General features: G+C 37.5%; 1 protein-coding gene across 2 annotated transcripts in view; it reads left to right on the top strand.

The window, feature by feature from the left end:
* Positions 1 to 17061, top strand: part of LOC112052611 (thyrotropin-releasing hormone receptor) — a 119080-nt gene that overhangs the window by 44548 nt on the left and 57471 nt on the right. For both annotated transcript variants that reach the window (XM_024091758.2, XM_052888937.1), the window contains exon 2: positions 16026 to 16561. In XM_024091758.2, coding sequence (XP_023947526.1) covers positions 16132 to 16561 — 430 coding nt within the window. In that variant the 5' untranslated portion in view covers positions 16026 to 16131. The remainder of the gene's footprint in view (positions 1 to 16025; positions 16562 to 17061) is intronic.

Below are 17061 nucleotides of genomic sequence, written 5' to 3'. Positions count from 1 at the left end.
CCCCACAAATTTACTTACAAACATAACACAGGATTTATGTGCGCTAACTTTGGGGCTAGGCTAGATAGTAATGTATGTAGGTATCGTGTAAATATACATACCTATTTATATTTATTTATTACTAGCGGATGTCTGTGACTTCGTCCGCGTGTAATTCTGTTTTGTTTGTCCGTGGAGCCATGGGATAAAAAGTATTCCATTCCAAATTTCAGCGAAATCGCTTCTGTAGTAGCGGCGTTAAAGAGTAACAAACATCCAAACAAACATACATCCATACAAACTTTCACGTTTATAATATAAGTAGGATTAGTAGGATCGTTAAAGTAGTGTACAGCACTACATAATTATATCCATTTCACGCCCTAGAATTCAGTTTTTTGGCCCGAGGAGGAAAAATTCCTTTTCTTTCCATCGATTGACAGGGCATGTCAAATAATATTAATGGTAGTAGGAATTCATGGACCGTGATGCCAAACACTGGCTCGCGTTATCGCGATGCAAATGAAGCGTCGTCACAGTGTGAATTGTGATACAAACGACAAGCCTCATTTACACAAAGACCTCATTTACACGCAGGGAATGTTACTGATATGGTTCATCATTATCAATCCATATTAGGCTCACTGCAAAGCTCGAGTCTCCTCTCAGAATGAGAGGGGTTAGGTCAATAGTCCACCACGCTGGCCCAATGAGGATTGGCAGACTTCAACACGCAGAGAATTGAGAAAATTCTCTGGTATGTAGGTTTCCTAGGTGCAATGCAAGAGGCCTATGTCCAGCAGTGGACGTCTATCGGCTGATAAGATATGTAGGTTTCCTCAGGATGTTTTTCCTTCACCGTTTGAGACACATGATATTTTATTTCTTAAAATGCATACAACTGAAAAGTTGGAGGTGTATGCCCCGGACCGGATTCGAACCCATACCCTCCGGAGTCGAAGACAGAGGTCATATCCACTGAGGTATCACGGCTCTGATATGGCCTATAATTAGGGCGAAACGATTCTATAGCCTTTAGAATTGGTTTTGAATGTGTCTTTTTTTGTTTTTCACAAGTTAACCCTTCCTCACCTGTTTGTAAGTGATGATAAAATCGAATATGGGAGCGGGCTAACTTGTTAGGGGAAAGATAAAAATCCACATCCCTTCCGATTTCCACACGACTTCGCATCGGCCTGAAGTCTCCCACCAGCAGACCTGGACCATTTAAGAAAACCTCAACCGGCTCAGCTGGGGAACCCAGGACCTCCATCTTGTAAATCCACTGCGCATACTGCGCCATGGGGACCGTCGTGTGTGCTGTGGCGATGAGTTTCTGGTTAAAATTGTCAGTAAAGAAATAATAGCAGTAGGCAAATTTTCTATAAATAGAGGATATCAGCATGTGTACAAGTTTTTTTAATACATGATCATCATCATCATCATCATCATCATCATCATCATCATCATCATCATCATATCAGCCGATGGACGTCCACTGCAGGACATAGGCCTTTTGTAGGGACTTCCAAACATCACGATACTGAGCCACCTGCATCCAGCGAATCCTTGCGACTCGCTTGATGTCGTCAGTTCACCTGGTGGGGGGTCGACTAGCACTGCGCTTTCTAGTGTGGGGTCGCCATTCCTGTACTTTGGGACCCCAAAGTCCAACATATTTTTAATACAGCGATATCGGAATAACTTTTTTCGACTCGAGTTGGCAATCATAGAAATATCGGCGTTTTAGGCTATTACTTAATTAAATCTTAAAGTTTCAAAACAATGAACAATGCAAATTGTTTGACAAACAAATTGCCAACTATTGTTCATTGCAGTGCAACTCATTGGCAACGTTGCCAAACACTGGCTCGTGTTGTCGCTATGCAAATGAAACGCTAACAGTGTGATGACACAGGCCTCATATACACAAAACGTCAAAAATACCCCTTTTATTGTACAAAGGTACTGCAATATGTGTTATCGCCGCGTTGCAACGACTTGCGGTACGGACGCCTTCAGTGTGCTCGTGGTGTACGAGCCGTCCACATCTCTTGTTGTGTAATTCTTTATGGGTTACTTGGGATAAGCGGGGAGAGTGACTTGAGTGGAAAAAGGGAGTGTTTGTACAGTCAAAGGTACCTTTAACCCTACACACAACGTTGACAAGTGCGTGACTTCACTCAAGGTCATTCTCTGCCATTCTAGGGTCTTATTTTGGTTACAGTGTGATTTGTTAATTAAGTTGTCCTGACAAATGTTGTGAATCATAACCTTTGATCGACATTAATTTTCTCATTTTTGTAATTACTTTTGAGTCTGCTAAAATATGATTGGAACTATATATAGGGCGGGCATCTAAATTACTTGTATATTCGTGAATTAAAGAACGCACATAAGAGGCGCATAGTTCGAACAGCTGATGGACGTTGTGATCACAAGGTGCTGGAATGGCGATCCCGCACTAGAAAACGCAGTGTTGGTCGACCCCCCCATCATGTGGACTGACACCAAGCGAGTCGCAGCGATTCGCTGGATGCAGGCGGCTCAGGATCGTGATGTATGGAAAGTCCCTATAAAAGGCGTTTGTCCTGCAGTGGACGTCCATCGGCTGATTTGATTCGTTTTCATGTCAACTTTATTGTTAGTCATATTTTAATTTTGGCATCCTCTAAACGTAACGTTCGTCGTTATCAACCCATATTCGGCTCACTGCTGAGCTCTAGTCACTCATTCTGCGAGGAGTTAGGCCAATAGTCCACCATGCTGGCCCAATGTGGATTGGCAGAAGAAAACTCTCTGGTATGCAGGAGACGTGCTATTTAATTTCTTAAAATGCACACAATTGAAAAGTTGGAGGTGCACGCCCCGGACCGGATTCAAACCCACACCCTCCGGAATCGGAGGCAGAGTGCATATCCACTGGGCTATCACGGCTCTCGTAACGCTAAACGTAACGTTCAAATTTGAATAATACTTGCTATAGGTGAAAAGTTCGCCAATGAGAATCAAATACCAGAATCACACTGTTATGGTTTACAGTAATAAATATTTAAATATTTACGCTAAACGTAAAGGCCCATTTTTTATCATAGCATAGGGGGAAGAGCATTCCCCTTCTATATACTCGTAACATTTTGAGAAGACGTTTTTAATATGGCATTATTTAACCTTAAACACCCATTTCATTGAGATACTTTATGACTGGAAAGATTTGGGTTCAACTCCCAAATAACGTCGAAAACAGTTATTCGAAAACACAAAAAAATAAATAAAATAATGCTCCACGCATGCTGATCTTCTAATAAATTAAATTTAATTAGTTAAAAAATGTCAACTTCACATACATACATGTTAAAAAAATTGTAATTAGAACTAATTGGTATTTGGTCTTTAAATAACGACGAGAAGGTACATTTACAAGGTGGCAACGCTTTGATTGATGGCTTGGCAACGGTGCCAATGGCTGGCAGAGTGGCCGATCGCTTCTAGAATCATGTACTGAGAGGTAATATTAATTGATTATGAAACACGGCTAAAACTCACGTGATATTACGTCGGAGTATGCCCGACTTTAATCGGGATCATGGATGGTTGCTGCCCACAGCGTGGAAACCGCTATTTCTTTCATTGTCACATACAACAAACTTGGAACAAGATAGCATTAGTTCGGTTTGCTTACAAGAAGACGAGTCTAATGAAGATGACATTAATGAACCGTCGGAGAGTGTAACGGAACCTTCACTCCCCACCACTCAACCCCTCTCCGCGCGCGCAATGCGTGCAGCAGCGCGTCGCGCAGCCGCTTCGCAGTTTGGATCGTGCCGCGATGCAAGAACCAGCTCATGACTAAGGGTACCCGTATGGGTTCGAAACTAGTCGGGCATACTCCGACGTAATATCACGTGAGTTTTAGTCGTGTTTCATAATCAATTAATATGAATAACACTCACAATTGTTTAAATTAAAAAAAAAAAGAGAGGTAATATATTTATCGTACCCACTGAGAGAAATATGGTACATAACTTGTGATAGCCCAGTACAGCTCAGCCCATATGATATCTGGCTTCGATTCCGGAGGGCGTGGGTTCCAACTTTTCATTTAAGTGCATTACACGAAATTAAATATCAAGTGTCTCAAACGGTGAAAAAAAACCTCGTGAGGAAACCTGCATATAAGAGAATTTTCTTAATTCTGTACGTGTGTGAAGTCTGCCGATTCGCATTTGGCCAGCGTGGTGGACTGTTGGCCTAACCACTCTCATTCTGAGAGGAGACTCGTGCTCAGCAGTAAACTGAATGTGGAATAATATTACGAATATTACAAATTTTTAGAAATTCAATATCACATGTCTCCAACGGTGAAGGAAAAACGTCGTGAGGAAACCTGCATACCTGAGAATTTTCTTGTTTCGCTATGTGCCCATTCCGCATTCGACTGTTAGCCCTCTCATTCTGAGAGGAGACTGGTGCTCAACAGTGAGCCGCATGTGGATTTCAATAACGATGAATGATTGTTACTTGGGATACGCGGGGAGAGTGACTTGAGTGGAAAAGGGGAGTGTTTGTTAACATTCAAAGGCGCCTTTAACCCTACACACAACGTTCACAAGTGCGTGACTTCACTCAAGGTCATTCTGTGCCATTCTAGGGTCTTATTTTGGTTACAGTTTGATTAGTTAATTAATTTGTCCTGACAAATGTTGTGAATCATAACCTTTGTTCGACATTAGTTTTCTTATTTTTGTAATCACTTCTGAGTCTGTTAAAATGATGAAAAAGTGCAGGTAGGTACACAACAATTTTATTGAAACAAATAAATAAGATTCTTAACCTCTTTCCACGCCATAATGTTTTTCCCCTAAACCCAATAAACGTAAGATCAGCCCACATTGAAAAACAATGAAATAATCGTAATATTGATCTGGCTCGGGCGCGTGTTACGAGTATGTTGTGGCCTAAGTGCGTTCTTATGTTTGTTCAGTTTACTGTATGCCATAGAACTTTAAACACTATAGAAATGTCAGGGAAAAGTGCGAAAAAAAAACATTTCTATAGTTTTTAAAAAACTGTGGTCATAGTCTCTTTCGAAACTGCTTGACCGATTTTTTTTAACCGACTTAAAAAAAAGGAGGTTATCAATTCGTCGGAATCTTTTTTTTTATGTAGGTACGTTTAATTCTTCATTAACACTTAACGCAATAGGACAATTAGTTTTTACTTTAGGTTGTTCCCTAAATTATATATAAGTATTTTTTTGCAATTTAAAAAAAAAAAAAAATATTTTTATACGAACTATTTTGATAACAACCAAACATACAAAACATTTAATTTTTACTAACTATTCTGATGAGAATAGTTCGTAAAGTATTCGTCCCCTATTTTGTAACCGTAATTTTGTATATGACAGATTTTTATAATTTTATTTACTCCAATTGCGGAATTTGCTCAATACATAACATGAAACCATAACACAATACTTTTCTTTTCTACCACTCCTTTGGGAATAATTCAAAAAACTATGACTGATAGGCATTAAAACTTAAAAAAAAATTTCAAATAAATCCAAACATTTTTAAGATTTTTAAAACCCTTCGTCTTGAAGTAACAATGATTTCCTACAATTGCTTCTCAATGGTCGAAAAGAATATTAGTTAAGGCTTTCTAAAGCTTAAGTTCAAAAAATAACAATGATCAGGGTTAAAGCCTCGTGGTTTATAAACCGACAAGGGAATAAATAAAACGGACCCTTACTAATAAACAAAGAGCCATACAGTGGAGCCTTCTCCAAATTTTACGTTTACTGCGTCCATCAAACGTAGGGATTTGTATAATTTTACGAGCCTTGTTAGTGGTACTGCAGTTAATGGTGTAGGGTACCGTAGAGGTCAATAAGGTCACAAAAGATTGTGTAACTACCCATCAATTGTTACTTCTTTTTGAAGTGTTGATGTGAAATATATACACAATAACAATTACTTTAATTGATTATTATTAATCTTTTTTTTATTCTTTTACAAGTTAGCCCTTGACTACAATCTGACCTGATGGTACCTAAGTGATGATGCAATCTAAGATGGAAGCGGGCTAACTTGTTAGGGGGAGGATGAAAATCCACACCCCATTCGGTTTTAACACGACTATGTACCCGAACGCTAAATCGCTTGGCGGTACGTCTTTGTCGGTAGGGTGGTAGCTAGCCACGGCCAAAGCCAGACCTGGACCAATTAAGAAAACCTCAATCGGTCCAGCCGGGGATCGAAAACAGGACTTCCGTCTTGTAAGTCCACTGCGCATACCACTGCGCCAGGGAGGCCGTCGATATAATAGGACACTTAAGGTAAGTTATCCTAATAACTATACAAATCATACCCACGTGGAATGGTGGTAAGAGTACTGGCTGCATTTCAGCGTTGGATAGCCAGGCTGATCCTTTGCGCAAAAAATGAGCCAGGCGGCAAAAGGAACAAATATGTAACTTTCGTTCAGAGAGGTATACAAACCAATTACCGGTTAATACTACATACAATACTAGCTGACGCCGCGCGGTTTTACCCGCGTGGTTCCCGTTCCCGTAAGAATACAGGGATAATATATAGCTTCCTCGATAAATGGGCTATCTAACACAGAAAGAATTTTTAAATCGGGCCAGTAGTTCCTGAGATTAGCTCGTTCAATCAAACAAACAAACTCTTCAGCTTTATAATATTAGTGAAGATAGGTACTAATCTATTGACACAGTATAATATCTACTGTGCTATTGACGTCTATGACTTTATTCTCGTAGAAAAACCTGACACTTCTAACTTCAAAGTAGGTATAGAGTTTCATACAAAGCTCTCGTTTTCTTTATTTCATTAAAGTTGATTCCATAGCCAGGTTAGATGTCACAATAGGGAACTACTGTTCTTAGAGCACGCTATATCAAGTTTCACTAGTTTTCACGTACAGATAAAGGTCCGTTATCATAATAATTAGATGCGACAGACCCTAGAATGTAGGTAGATTCATGGTCTCATAAACACAAAATGTACAACAACCCACAGAACATTACAGCGGTATGACCGTACACGGCCATTGAGTTACTATACACTCCGTACTAGAGAAGCTATTCCTAGCAAAAATCAGATGATAATAACTGCGGGATAGGCGGATGGAAGTATTCATTGCTACAGCGTTAAAAATACTTTTACTATTAAAATATGTTTTAAAATACTAGCAAACCCAGTTAAGCTTCGCTTTGACCAATCTAATCTAGTCAATCGCAAGAAGGCGACAAACAGTTTTTACCCGATTATACATTACACTAATATTATAAAGGCGAAAGTTTGTGTGTAAGTGTGTAAGTATGTTTGTTCGTCTTTTATGCTGCGGTTACAGAAGGGATTTGGCTGAAATTTGGAATGGAAATAGATTTTACTCTGGATTAACACATAGGCCACTTTTCATCCCGGAAAAATCCATGGTTCTCGAGGGATTTGTGAAAAACTGAATTCCACGCGGAAGAAGTCGTCCTCTAGTATTATATATTCTTGCGACTAAACGTGAACGTCATAAATTATGTGGCGTTTAAGCTAGATTCACATGACATTCTTCTGCACATTATTTACAGTATTTACTTAATTAATAAAAATGGCATATACGTTGTACGTTACTGTTCACACGGTGTTAAAACTACAAAATAACACAGTATATACTTACGTTTTAATAAATAAGCCTAAGACATTGTCCTCTGAATCTAGCTTTACACGGTTCCCGCAAAAAGTAAGTTAGCAAGACTCCAATGGAAATGCAGCGATTTTGCCGCAGTCGGAACACAGCAGTGATGAGTGATGAGTGGTGTCTTATCTAATACATAGTAACTCAATGACTTCAGCGCATAAGTATTTAATTAAAACTATTCTACGCGCAAAGTGAAACTCAGTGCGGCTGTGAAAGAATCTGGATTAGATTTAAATGTAATTAAGCTGGGATTCCTCCGGGGATGGCTGATGCAGCTCAAATTGAGTTTTATTGTGGCGGAACTGGCTTTACGACACCCGCGCCGCTGGAAGTATTAACATTAACAGCGTGTTAGCCCACTTCAAAAAGTGGACTTCGTAATTTGTTTTTTTTTTCAGACTACGATGAAGCCAAAAGAGAGGATTATGATAATAACTAACTGACGCCGCGCGGTTTTACCCGCGTGGCTTCCGTTTCAGTAGGAATAGGGGGATAATTTAAAGCTTATAGTCTTTCTCAATAAATGGGCAATCTAACACTGAAAGAATTTTTTAAATCGGATCAGTAGTTTCTGAGTTTAGCGTGTTCAAACAAACATCTCTTCAGCTTTATAGGCTTTCACAGTTTACATTTTGAACTTAAATACTATAAAATAATAAATTCATGACTCTGGTTTTTATGTTTCGGTTTTTAGCATAGATCTCCTCCAATTTTGATAAGTTGGTTGACAGTTCCAATTAAGGAAGTCCGCCATATTGGCATATCGTGATAGCCCAGTGGATATGACCTGTGCCTCCGATTCCGGAGGGTGTGGGTTCGAATCTGGTCTGGGGCATGCACCTCCAACTTTTCAGTTGTGTGCATTTTAAGAAATTAAATATCACGTGTCTCAACCGGTGAAGGAAAACATCGTGAGGAAACCTGCATACCAGAGAATTATCTTAATTCTCTGCGTGTGTGAAGTCTGCCAATACGCATTGGGCCAGCGTGGTGGACTATTGGCCTAACCCCTCTCATTCTGAGAGGAGACTCGAGCTCAGCAGTGAGCCGAATATGGGTTGATGACGCCATATTGGAAGCAAGCCCTCTCATTTGATACCCATATTGTATAAGCACTTTTGAAACTGCCATCGGTGCGGAAGGCAGGTTCTGATGAGAAAACCATCTTTTAAAAAATATTACGTTGGAAGCTCATCTCATCATTTATATCTTTATCTCATCATTTATATATATCTTAATCCATATTCATAAATATGGATTAAGATTTAAACCTCTAAGAGTTTTCTAAAGTTAAGTGGACCTAATCACTGGGTACTATTTAAAATTTACTTTACTTTGAAGATATTTGAAGTTTAAATTCCATGTTTATAAATAATGCCGTACAAGTTTAATAAAGTTACAGGTTCGGGTCAGGCCAATAAAAAATAACCTAGAGCTTGGTCATTATGCCTTAGCATTTGAGCACTTTCTAAATGCTGATTTAAACTACGAATGCTTGCTTCATCGATATATCTACAATATGCGGGTATGCGCAAACGGCCTAATGACTATTGGCAATCATCGTTCGGAACAAAACAGAGAATATCCCGCATCTCATATACGGGAATATTCACCCATAAAATTGAATTGTTTGGTTTATGTGGCATTGTTTGAATAAGCTCATGATTAAGGCCCCGGGTTAGCGGTCTTTGTAACAGAGCTTATTATAATTATTGATTTATTACAAAATAATATTTTGGTTTTTGGTTGTGTGTCAGATATTGTAAAGCAATATGACTGCCTTTGAACATGCTTGTTTAGTATGTTATTTATTATTTTCTTTGTAATTTTTTTATGCAATAATGTATATATACATTTAAAAAAATAATCAAAAAACCCAGAACATAGGAGATAAATCATAAAGTTTAAGTGAACAGTATTTTCTTTATGGCGGGAGATTATACAGTGATTTTCTTACAGTATTTTTATTTATTAGGTAAGCGTATTTAATTTTTTTTTGTTAACGGTACATTGTCCTAGTTAAGGGCGAATCCCCGCTGGTGCACGAATAAAGTCAACTGGGAGAGTACCTAAATTGCAGTATACATTGTTTATGTCACAATCTAATATACAGAGTGTTTATTTTTCAGTCTGTTCTATATTATATTTCAGTCCCTTCTATTTAGGAAAGTCCGTTTGGGATTTTGTTAGCACATTTCAAAAAGTGAATTATGTAATTTGCATTTTTTCCGATTATGACGAAGCCTAAAAGGAGGGTTATGATAATATTGAAGAGCTTTATTAACAATTTACATTTACCATTTAGAATTTAAAACTATAAAGTTTATATATAAAATTCATGACACCGGTATTTATGTCTTGCCTTTAAGCATAGATCTCCTTAAATTTTTATACATCGGATTCCAATTCAATTGTATCAATTTAGGAAGTCCACCGTTAATTTATTTTTCGAATTATTCTTAGCAAGCCCTTTCATTCGATACCCATATTGTAGAAGTGCATTAAAAAAATAACAACCCGCCTATTTCTGATAGTCTGTTTGAATTTGAATCTATAGCCTGGTTAACATGTGCTCTGTAGTACAACATTTTTTGTCCATCTCATTCGATTCAGAATTGAATGTAGTTTTTGAAAAAATTTAAGGCCTGCTCGTAAAAATTGAAAAAATTATAAACAATTAACTAAAAACAATAATACAGTGCATATTTTTGACGGCCACCGTGGCGCAGTGGTATGCGCAGTTGATTTACAAGACGTAGGTCTTGTGTTCGATCTCCGACTGGGACGATTGAGGTTATCTTAAATGGTCCACGTTTGGCCGGTGGTAGGCTTCGGCCGTTGTTAGTTAACACCATATATCGGCAAAGACATACCGCCAAACGATTTAGCGTTCCGATACGATGTCGTGTAGAAAACTAAAGAGTTGTAGATTTTCATTCAATTTATAATAAGTTAGTCAGCTTCCATCTTAGATGCATCATCACTTACCATCAGCTGAGATTGTAGTCAAGGGCTAACTTGTAAAGAATAAAAACAAACCTGCTTAAAACACTCGTGTATATTATAAAAATGCACTCTAGTTATAAAAAACCCCTACTATGCAACCATTTAATAATTTACTAAATCAAATCAAATGAAATCAAAAATCATTTATTTCAAGTAGGCTCAGTTTACAAGCACTTTTGACACGTCAGTTGACTATTTGTAAAGATTCTACCACCGGTTCGGAAGGCAGGTTCTGCTGAGAAGATACCGGCAAGAAACTCAACAGTTGCTCTTTTGAAAAAGTCATACAGTATTTAATTTACAATTGATAACAATTACAATTTCTTACAGTTTTATTTCCTGTGTGAAAGTGGAAGCTGATCTAATGGCCTCCAAACTAACATCCCTTTAGTTTCGGTGGTTACTGTAACAGTGTCGATGATTGTTTTGTTTCCCCGGCCACCTAACCACACATCTGCGGGGTTCCGGTCCTTTAATAACTACGTACCGACAGCATAAACAACTTTTTCATATACATATATTTAGGTTAGTATAATATATTTCGGAGAGTGCTCACGGAATCTTTTTCATCTAGTCCCTCCATCCCCATTCTACCACAGAACAGCGAGACACCGTGCAAATTGGCATCCTTTTGTTGTCGATGTCCAGTCGACTCGCACAAAACGTTTCGCATCGACGTTTCTAATAAGAACAGCGAAGATGTGGAATGCCCTTCTAGCTTCTGTGTTTCCTAACGCTTATGATTTGTGCACCTTCAAGACAAGAGTGAATAGGCATTTTCTAGGCAAGCGCGCTCCAACCTAGACCTCATCATTGCTTTCCACCAGGCATGATTGTAGTCAAGCGCAAGTCTATTATGAACAAAAAAAAAATTGTTTTATAATGTCTAGGATCTTGGTCTCATGAATAGTTGAGTAAGTAATTATTTCACTACGGTATGTTATGGTAGGGTTTGTTTGTAAAATAATTTTAGTCTTCAAAAAACAAAACTGAAGTCGTTGTTTGTGTGTTCTATATCCTTTTATAAGAAATTAAATATCACGTGTCTCAAACGGTGAAGGAAAACATCGTGAGGAAACCTGCGTACCTGAGAATTTTCATAATTCTCTGCGTGTGTGAAGTCTGCCAATCCGAATTGGGTCAATAGTCCACCACGCTGGCCCAATGCGGATTAGACACACTAGATTGTAGGCAGACTTCACACACGCAGAGAATCAAGAAAATTATCTGGTATGCAGGTTTCCTCACGATGCTTTTCCTTCACAGTTTGAGACACGTGATATTTATGAATGTTATTTAAACGGGTACATACCACGATAAGACGACGAGATTTTTATTGTCGATATTTCGACCCAGTTGCATGGATCGTGGTCACGACGGGACTGAAGTTGCGAGATGAGAAGTGAAGTCAGCTGTTAGGAGCAGAATCGATCTACCCTCGTGTTTGGTTTTTTGTTTTATCGTGGTATGTACCCGTTTAAATAACATTCATAATGAACAACCACGAAATAAGTTTTAATATCGTAAAATGCACACACTGAAAAGTTGGAGGTGCATTGCCTCAGACCGGATTCGAACCCATACCCTTCGGAATCGGAGGGTGTGGGTTCCACATACTTCAGCTGAAAATATACACCTGAAAAAAATAACAACTGTTTTAATGCCCCAGTACAGCAAATTTTCACCTTGTTTGTTTTTTTTTATCTTCCACTAACTGGCCGTAAAACTAGTAGGTAGGGAAGTGAAATTACCGTTACAGTAAAAACCATTGTTTACTACTTACGGACGATAAAACGCGCGTATAAAAACACACTGTTGATATTATGGTCTGCCATGGCTAGACTTCCCTCATTGAATAAAAGATAAACGATTGTTAAATCATGCTCCTACCATATAATTTTTTTTCTCATAGACTACTTTTAAAATTTGGCTTGTAGCTAAATTTTTTATAATTCCATTTTTTTTATTTAGGTTTTATTAATAACAAGTTATTACAAATGACTGTATAACGACTTTAGGAACTGAGACAGATATTGTATTATACATTTTGTAGAAAAAGTTGCAATGTACACTCTTTGCACTCTTTTAAATGCACACTTTAAATTTTTTTCTTATATTGAACATTCATCACCTTCCATACATTTTAACCAATAACTTTGTTATATAATCATGATGAACTTCCGCAAAGTAACGCCTGCTTCTATCCAATAACTTTGTTATTTCAAATAAGTAGCTCCCATATATTTTTACCAGCAATTTTATAACTACAAATAACTATACACAAGTTTTATACCAATTTACAAACCTCAATAAGTATACAAGTTTTTAAAAGGATGCGCACACTTCAGTTACATAAATTTTTATTTTATCATCTTAATGAAAGTAAAATAATTATTGCTCTCAAAGTTTCTTCTACAAAACAAATTAAACATTATTTATAAAAATACTATCATCTATATATATAAAAATGAATTGCTGTTCGTTAGTCTCGCTAAAACTGAACGGATTTATCTTATCTTGGTCTTCAAATGTTCATGGAGGTATAGGGAAGGTTTAAAAGGTGAGAAAAATTTGAATTGCCGGGAAAACCATAAAAACAACCCTTTTATATTTCCCATACAAACGTTTAAGAGTCAAGGGGTAGGGTATGGTAGGGGTAGAGTAGTGTAGAGTAGGGATAGGGAAGAAGTGCACATAAGTCAAAGCGAAGCTTGACCGGGTCCACTAGTAATATATAATATTCTATATTGATACTTAAATCCGTAATGTTTGACAAAAATCAGATCCTTAAAATCTTAATTACAGCAGCTACAGCATTGAAAACACTGATTCAAGATAGAAAATTTTTAAAAATCCAAAAAAATAAATAAAACTTGAAAACCACCCTGTGGATATTTTCAAAACCAACCAAAATAATTTTAAATAATTCGGTATTGGTAATCTATCATTTGCGTTTTATCCATTAATTACGGAACATCCTGTATATCTACTGTTGAAAACTATTGAGATAAACCTTTGATAACAGCCCCCCTAGCCAAGTAGCATGTCGATTCTTTTTCTACGATCGCTAACGCTTCGAAAACTAGAAAGATGTATAAGAATGATATTTGCTATCGACAGGTCACGTGATCACGATCTATCATTCCCATCTTTCTAGTTTTCGAAGCGTTAGCGATCCTAGAAAGAGAATCGACGTGCCAATTGGCTAGGGGGGCTGTTACCTTCCGAACCCATCACGCTTCATATTTATGTATGGTAACTTTTAGCTTGTATAAAATGTGGAAGATCTGACCACTACAGCCTGTCGTTCTATTGATATTATAGAAAAACCAGCCGGCCAGCGTAAATCAACAAAGTATAGATTTTATGACAGTAATAAATATTTAGCAAACGCATCCACCAACTTGGTGGATGGTGGCTTTTAACGACTTATTTACTCGCTAAAAGCTCGCTAAAAGCATGTTTTTGACGGCTATAATAATACAGACTTCGGAACGTGGGGTTCGGAGTTTGATTCCCGATTTGTGATAACAAACATTCTAACTAATAAAACTAAAAGAAATACCGTTTTTATCACACACATAATTATTAGAAAGGCGAATGTTTGTGTGTAAGTGTTTATGTTTGTTCCTCCTTTACGCCAGTGACGTGAGTGGTGAAAGAAGGGGTAAAAACTATATCATTCTGTGGGGTGAGGCGAAGAAACGTGGTTTGAGAAATAGTGTATACTAGATATATGTTATATATTATTATTTAATTTGTAATCAAAGAAAGGTGAAATTTGACGGCCTCCGTGGCGCAGTGGTATGCGTGGTGGATTTAATGACGGAGGTCCTGGGTTCGATCCCCGGCTGGGCCGATTGAGGTTTTCTTAATTGGTCCAGGTCTAGCTGGTGGGAGGCTTCGGCCGTGGCTAGTTACCACCCTACCGACAAAGACGTACCGCCAAGTGATTTAGCGTTCCGGTACGATGTCGTGTAGAAACCGAAAGGAGTGTGGATTTTCATCCTCCTCCTAACAAGTTAGCCCGCTTCCATCTTAGATTACATCATCACTTACCATCAGGTGAGATTGTAGTCAAGGGCTAACTTGTAAAGAATAAAAAAAATAAAAAAACAAAGTTTTTTAAGGAACTACAGAAGTATCATTTTGTTTCACAATAATAAGTAGAATTAACAATAAGTACAAGTAATAAGTAGAAATTGAAACGAAGATATCGCACTGTTCCCGAATCTGAGTCGTGTCGTTATCGTATCATGTAAAGGCAAGCAACTAACTGTCCGGATCATAAATCACGAAGGTAAACACTGGTAGTTGATAGATTTGGGCAAATATTGGGCAAATTTATGGGGCTTTTTGTAAAGGGGTCACTTGACATGTTTATGTTCGTTGGGGCTACTGTTATTGACTGATCTCCGAAAGGTTGAAGACTCCGATCTTCGTACAACTTTCTTTCCATTATACGAGTTTTCTCTTTTTAACTTTTTTTTTATCTTTTACAAAAAATCTGAATTTAACGATCAAAGTTCGGTGAGCCAGTCTGGGAGATAAAATAAAGAATGTTTCTTTTTAAATAGACTTGAGCTTGATTATGAAATTATCTGATGGTTTTTAAAGTTTTTTAATCAATGGCATTTTTTTTGGAATTCGTATTGTCATCTTTAACCTTATTTAACATTTATCATTTATCAACCTGACGTTTCAAAAGTTAAGGACTTTTGAAACTACTTGCCGACTTGAAATAAATGAATTTTGACTTAATGTTACAAGTTAGAGTTTGGCTAGTGAAAGTAGAGATTGAAATCACTTGCAATAAAAAAAAAAATTAAACAAATTAAAAAATACATGCGTTTTCATTATTTGTTTAACTTAATTTTTTGTTTGTGAATACATTACTTTAAGTATTAAACTTAGTTATTCCAATATGTGCACTATACTTTTGAGTATTACTTTTGAGGCACTCCGATATTTTTAAATTGGGCGGATGATTTCGGTCTCTACTTTCATTAGCCAAACTCTAAATACGAGTAAATTCAGCAGGCTTATTTACACTATCTTTGACGTATGCGACATAGTTGACATATACGAAATTGAGATTCTATGTAACAATGTCATCCAGATATCACTAAGGAGGTAAATGACATTTTGTCAATTGATTTGATGTTTATTTTAGTTGGTTGATAATAAAGACCAAAATAGTGTATATAGGCCAGCTTGTCAAGTTAAATAAATGCTTTTAAAATAAACCTGCAAAGATTGACATTCACAAATGATTGTGATCATATTTCACTATATCATTTATTTATCTTTTGTTACAGATAACCGAAAAAAATCTCCAAATGTCAGAACCGAAGTCAAACTAAAGTGCCAAAGAAGCGGTCAATACAATGTGAAGCTAATGTCCACCCACACATTCAAACTCACATGATTTCTATAGCTAACTTCACGCATACGAATACCCACACACAAATACACTACAATACAACCACATACAAAAATGCCACACAAAGTCCGCGGGACGGGGCGGATTTTTTTGAAAAATTCGACTACCAAAATGGATCGTACAACTCGACTACTTTCGAGATGTCGAACAATTATACGGAGTACGCAGAGATTCCGTATTATATAAAAGCAACGTCTATGACCTTCTGTATAGTTATAATGTGTTTGGGCGTCATAGGGAATGTTATGGTGCCAATAGTGATATTGAAGACTAAAGATATGAGGAACTCGACGAATATCTTCTTGGTGAATCTCAGCATTGCTGATTTGATGGTGTTGTTGGTTTGCACCACCACTACGCTGGTGGAGGTCAACTCGAAGCCGGAGACGTGGGTGCTTGGGAGGGAACTATGTAAGTTATTGTCAATTTCTTAACTCTATGTTTAATCATCGTCATCATATCAGCCGATGGACGTCCACTGCAAGACATAGACCTTTTCTGACGTTACCGTGGGCTTTTCAACTCCATCCGACCATCGGCTCTTTGAACTATGTGCCCCGCCCATTGCTTTAGCTTCGCGACTCGTTGAGCTATGTCGGTGACTTTTGTTCTTCTGCGTATCTTCTCATATCTGATTCGATCAAGCAGAGATACTCCGAGCACAGCTCGTTCCATCACCCGCTGTGTGACTCTGAGCCTTCTTTTTATTCTATTTTTAATAATTTACACTAGTTTTATAAAGACTTTATTATTTGCTTGTAGCAAATTAACTCCAAAACTAGTAGACCGATTTTAACAATTCTGCTACCAATGAAAAGCTACATTATCACTAAGTACAGCGTAATGTCTTACGGTATTTTATTGTGGGGCAAGGCTGCCGATATACAATCTATATTTGTACTTCAAAAAAG

The sequence above is a fragment of the Bicyclus anynana genome, chromosome 24 (assembly GCF_947172395.1).
Source record: "Bicyclus anynana chromosome 24, ilBicAnyn1.1, whole genome shotgun sequence".
NCBI lineage: Eukaryota > Metazoa > Arthropoda > Insecta > Lepidoptera > Nymphalidae > Bicyclus > Bicyclus anynana.
The sequence above is the reverse complement of the archived record's forward strand: the minus strand, read 5'-3'. Positions and strand labels throughout refer to the sequence as shown.